Source organism: Mobula birostris, chromosome 1 (assembly GCF_030028105.1).
Source record: "Mobula birostris isolate sMobBir1 chromosome 1, sMobBir1.hap1, whole genome shotgun sequence".
NCBI lineage: Eukaryota > Metazoa > Chordata > Chondrichthyes > Myliobatiformes > Myliobatidae > Mobula > Mobula birostris.
Window position 1 is genome coordinate 209,816,431 of NC_092370.1, and position 6,000 is coordinate 209,822,430.

At 45.6% G+C, this 6,000-nt stretch overlaps 1 protein-coding gene across 1 annotated transcript in view; it reads right to left on the reverse strand.

The window, feature by feature from the left end:
• slc25a29l (solute carrier family 25 member 29-like) overlaps nucleotides 1–3,207 on the reverse strand; it is a 43,300-nt gene extending 40,093 nt beyond the window's left edge. The window contains exon 1 of the mRNA XM_072270503.1: nucleotides 2,822–3,207. Within this exon, the coding sequence (XP_072126604.1) occupies nucleotides 2,822–2,855 (34 nt within the window). The 5' untranslated portion in view covers nucleotides 2,856–3,207. The remainder of the gene's footprint in view (nucleotides 1–2,821) is intronic.
• Nucleotides 3,208–6,000: the final 2,793 nt, after the last annotated feature.

The window sequence follows — 6,000 nt, forward strand, 5'->3', positions numbered from 1 at the left end:
TACTCACTTTGCCCTGTTTTCTGTCCTTGCTTGTATGAAGGTGGTTTACCTATTTATGCAAGTACTTCTCTGACAATAGATGTGTAACAACCTGATGTAATATTGTATGGAAATACAAGATAACACTGATGCAGACGTTTTATACATTTAACAAGGTGCTTTATTAATGCAACAGAGTTAGTCAGTTTTTCAATGTTCGTCGTCAGCTGGGTCATACTGTCCGTGAACTCCCTGTCGGTTGCCTCCATACACTCCAGTATTTGTTGTTGTTTTTTTTTTAAAAAAAGTTTTAAGTCCTCCTGCGCGAGAGCCAAGAGCAATTCCTTCAAAGTTTTTTTTCTACTCTGTAACTGGACAAACAGGCACTAAGTATATCGTTTCCTCTTCGCTTGTTTTCTGTGTGTCCTGCACATGCTCAGTAGGAAGAGATTCGCCCAAATATCCGCCTAATGTGGACGGAGATATTTTGAAAAACGCTTAGTGTGGACGCCTGTCGTTTTTACTTGAAACTGGCGTTTTCAAAATTATCCGGCGTAGTGTGGACGTAGCCTCAGTTAATATCAGAAAAACTGAAATCCTAAAATATTATTAATCTCCAAAAATGTACACAAAGTAATAGATTTGTTAATCAGTACTGCATTGCCAATTTCTCTGAACCATTTGTGTCCCATCTCCCCCTTTCCCCAAAATCACACATGGCTCTCGACCCGCAATGCTTCGTCCTCAGCTCAAGCCTTCTGCCAGCCATGTCTGTGTCAGCAATATCACACTCCCCAGTGCTGACCATATTCCTTGCATTAAAGAGGATGTAACTGAGCCTTGCATTCTTCCAATATGTTATCATGTTCATGCCTGCCCCATTTCCACTTCCATTTGACTGCACCTCCCAAAAATATCATTTTAAGGCCTTGCTCCTTAACATGCAGCCTAGTTCCCTTAATTGCAGGACCTCTCCCCTCTTTACCCATGTTATTAGTACCAATATGAAAGACGGCAGGTCACAGAATTACCAATTTAAAATTACAGCTGTGCAACACTTGCTAAGCATTTTTTTCAAGAAATGCATTACAGTTGAATTGGCCTCACAGATGCAATGCAACTGTAACTAATTCATACGGCTTTACAAAGAACCCTAATAAACTACAAGTTTTGTACCAGATTTCAAATTTTGTTTTCAACTTTAACAACTAAAGAACTGGCATGCGGATTTTCAGTATAAGCAGTATCACCTGAAAACTCAAGATATCCATACAAGCCCGTTAGATATGGGAGCATAATTAAGCTATTCAGCCCATCTAGTCAGTTCTGCCATTTCATCTTGGTTAATTTATTATCCAGCTCAACCCCATTCTCCAGCCTTCTCACAAAAACCTAATCAAGAACCTATCAGCCTCCACTTTAAATATACAGTACCCTTTGATTGGCCTTCACAGCCATCGGTGACAATGAATTCCACATACTCACCACCCTCTGGCTGAAGAAATTCCTCATCTCTGTTCTAAAGGGACATCCTTTTACTCTGAGGTTGTGTCCTCCGGTCCTAGACTTCCCCACCGTAGGAAACAGCCTCTACTGAGACTTCTCAATATCTGATAGGACTCAGTGAGATTTCCCCACCCCACCCCATTCTTCTAAACTCAGGGCCAAGAGGCCCAGAGTCATCAAATGCTCCTTATACTTTAACCCTTTCGGTCCCAGAATCATTCTGATGAACCTCCTCTAGACCATGCAGAAGTCCCTTCTCCAAAGCTCACCCTCTCAAAGCTTTGAGAATTGCAAGCTAAACACCTGGAGGAGGACACGGCATGTCAAGGCAAGCCTGATAAGGGAAACGCCTCACCGAGTCCAACAGAAACTCAAGGAAAGAGTAATGTTCCAGGCTGACTCCTGCAGTTTGATGTCATCCGATGCATTTGATTAGATCACACCAAATCACACCCAGCTACTTTATATTTTAATAACTCCTGCAATACTCCCAGCCCTCATAATGCGGTTTAATTAACGCATATTTATACATCGTTCGTGTCTACTCCATTAGTGTAATTAAATATGGAACGTGGATATCCAACGTAAAAATGATGCCCATCAGTTTTGCTGATTTAGTTTTCAAAGATTCGCATTTTACGTAAATACGCAAAGTTCCAATATTTTCGACTCGCTAATCATATATTCTCAATAACTGAGTATAAATAATGAATAAATATTAATAAAGCCTATGCCAAACAAATAAAACGTGATATTTACAGAGTACAAACGTGGCCCTGCCGAGAATCCAGGCAAATCAGCATATGAATGCAACATTTTACATCGTTAATTTTTAAAATTTCTGCATCAAACACTTCGCCAAATTTGTTGCCAAGAATGAATCAGCTACCGATACTGATTTCCACGAACATTAGTGCTATTAATAGCCGTGAGGAGGATCAGGGCAGGCAACTACGATTCCCCCCCCCCCCCGGGTAACAAGGCAGAATCTGGGAATAATCCCAGGATTTCCGACTAGATTCGACACAAGCTTCGTCGCCAAATGGAGAGTATCGCCACTGCCTAACGGGCTGGGGTGCAGGAGCCCCCGCCCGCAGAGCTCGCCGTGCCCCGCTCTGGACAGGTCACCCCCCGCTGCGCTGACCTTGAAGTGGAGCGCGGCCGCAGCTGCCCCACCGGCACCCACAAGCGAACGGATCGCTTGGTAGATACGTGGCATCCGCTCGGCTTGCAACCTCGCAGCGAAACGCGCGGGACCCAGCAGCGCCCGGCGCGACCTCCCCGCGCCGCAATTGGTATCAAGTCCGCACTCTGTTCCTAGATTGCGCTGCCTCACCTCCCAGGCATCCCGCGACGAAATCCAATGCCATATCGCGTTCCGGGCTGAATGAACTGAGACTGCCTCCGCAATCGAGCCGCTCGCACTAAGCCAGGCCTTTCTGGTCGGCTCCTGATGGCGTTACAGCCGAGGGTTCACAGAGCTGCAGCTGCGATGGTTTCAATGCATCAATAGAATGGAACAGATCAGGTTCAGAGATTAATCCAGGATACCCTCTCTCTCCCTTGACTTGATATATCACCTCCAGGTCGCACATTAACGACCAAGCTTCTCTATTTCGAAATTTTCTGCCCGGTACGTGGTTTATGGCCTTTTTTTAGATCAAATGCCATCCAATCCGAACAGCCGCAAGTGAACACCCCCTGCCTTTTATTGGCTGCGGCTCCGAGCAGCGTCTCGGTCTGGGAAAGCAGTCCCGCCGTCCCGTGCCTGCGCCACGAGACTCGGCGTAAACCAGGCTGCAAAGTGTAAGAACCCGTTTCACAACTTCTCCTCTCGCTGGGTCAGTGGTACATTTAGCAAACTCGACATTTTCATTAACCGCTTCTCCAAAACAAAAACAGCAGTCATTTCCCTCTCGACCGTCTACGGCAGTTGAGAAAGCCGTGTGGTTTCTTTTAGCTGAAGACTCCCCATGCGGAAATACCACCATTGACATGGGTAACAATTGAGCATGTTAGTGAGTGGCTGGTTAAGGTAGTGTGCTGTCCTCGGCCAGATTACTATCATTCAGACACAAGATGCCACTCCCTGGTGTCCCGTCTCCAGAATCAGATTCATTATCACTGACGTACGTCATGAAACTTGTTGGATATTTTTTGTAACAGCCAATGAATCGCAAGACATAAAAAAATACTATGAATTGCAAAGATAAATAGTGGGAAAGAGGAATGGTAAGGTGGTGCTCAGGGACCATTCAGAAATCTGATAGCCGAGGGGAAGAAGCTGTTCCTAAAACAGTTGAGTGTGGCTCTCTGTAGGCCTCTCTGTCTCCACTGGTAGTAACCAGAAGAGGGTGTTCCAGGATAGTGAGTGCCTTTAATCATGGATGCTTCTTCTCAAGGTACTGCCTCTTGGAAAAAGTCCTTACTGCCAGGAGGGCTCGTGCCCAGGGTAGAGTCTACAGTTCTCTGCAGCTGCTTGAAGTTTTGAACGTGAGAGCCTTTGTTGTGTGGTGATGCTACAAGGGCCCAGGATTTGTGTAGATCGGTGATTAGTTCTGAGGGGATGATGGTGTTGAGTACTGAGCTGTAATCAATAAGCATCAAAGTTGCTGGTGAATGCAGCAGGCCAGACAGCATCTCTAGGAAGAGGTACAGTTGACGTTTCGGGCCGAGACCCTTTGTCAGGACTAACTGAATGAAGAGCTAGTAAGAGATTTGAAAGTGGGAGGGGGAGGGGGAGATCCGAAATGATAGGAGAAGATAGGAGGGGGAGGGATGGAGCCAAGAGATGGACATTTGATTGGCAAAAGGGATATGAGAGCATCATGGGACGGGAGGCCTGTCCACCAGAGAAAGCAGGATCTCCCAGTGGCCACACATTTTAATTCCACATCCCATTGCCATTCTGACATGTCTATCCATGGCCTCCTCTACTGTGAAGATGAAGCCACGTTCAGGTTGGAGGAACAACACCTTATATTCTGTCTGGGTAGCCTCCAACCTGATGGTATGAACATTGACTTCTCTAACATCCGTTAATGCCCCACCTCCCCCTCATACCCCATCCGTTATTTATCATATATATATATATATATATATTCTTTCTCTCTCTCTCCTTTTTCTCCCTCTGTCCCTCTCACTATACTCCTTGCCTATCCTCTGGTTCCACCCCCTCCCCACTTTCTTTCTTCCTAGGCCTCCTGTCCCATGATCCTCTCATATCCCTTTTGCCAAACAACTTTCCAGCTCTTGGTTCCATCCCTCCCTCTCCTGTCTTCTCCTATCATTTCAGATTTCCCCCTCCCCCTCCAACTTTCAAATCCCTTACTCACTCTTCCTTCAGTTAGTCCTGAGGAAGGGTCTCAGCCTGAAAAGTCGACTGTACCTCTTCCTAGAGATGCTGCCTGGCCTGCTGCGTTCACCAGCAACTTTGACGTGTGTTGCTTGAAATTCCAGCATCTGCAGATTTCCTCGTGTTTGTGCTGTAATCAATAAGCATATGTTTTCCTGGCCGTGCAGACTGGAGAGACGGTGGGATTGTGTACTCTGTAGATCTGTTGAGACGGTAGGTGAATTGCCTGCTCAGGTAGGAGCCAGAACCAACCTCTAGAAGCTTTTCGTGGCAGCAGATGTGAGTGCAGTGCAGTTGTTGGCGGCTCACCTGGCTGTTCTTGGGCACCTGTATAATGGCTGCTCTTTTGAAGCAGGTGAGATCCTCGAACTGCAGCAGTGAGAGATTGAAGATGTCCTTGAACACTCCAGCCAGCTGGTCGGCACAGATTTTCAGTACCCCGAGTAACATACAAAATGCTGCAGGAACTCAGCAAGTCAGGCAGCATCTACAGTACAGAGAGAAATAAATAGTCAGCGTTTCAAGCCAAGACCCTTCATCAAGTCTCGGCCTGAAATATCAACTGTTTCTGCCTCCATAGATCCTGTGTGGCTTGCTGATTTCCAAGAGCGTTTTGTGTGTGTTGCTCAAGATTTCCAGCATATGCAGAACCTCGTGTGTCTGTAATTTTCAGTACACTGCCAGGTACACCATCAGGACCTGACACCTTGTGAGGGTTCACATTCTTGAAAGATGTTCTGAAATCAGCCTCTGAAACGAAGATCACCGGGTTGCTGGACGCTGTGGGGATTTGCACAGATATTTGGAGTCACAGGCTACGACAGTGTTAATTTATTGCAAAAATATCCATGCCAGCCAATTGCAAGACACCACAGAACGTGGGCAGAAATGTGGATGGAGCATCGATTTTAAAAAACGTGGCAAATTTGCCAACAGAGCACAGCTGAGAACAAGCTGAGGTGTACAAGAAAAGTTTGAACTTCAGTTCTGATGCTGCTTGTAAAGAGTTCAAAATTGTTTAAGATTCAAGATTGTTTAACGTCATTTCCTGTATAAAAGTGTAAGGAGAACAAAATGATTGTTACTCTGGATCTGATGCAGCACAAAAATAGCCACAAACAATAAAGAAGATAATTTTAAAAACACACGCAATAAATATA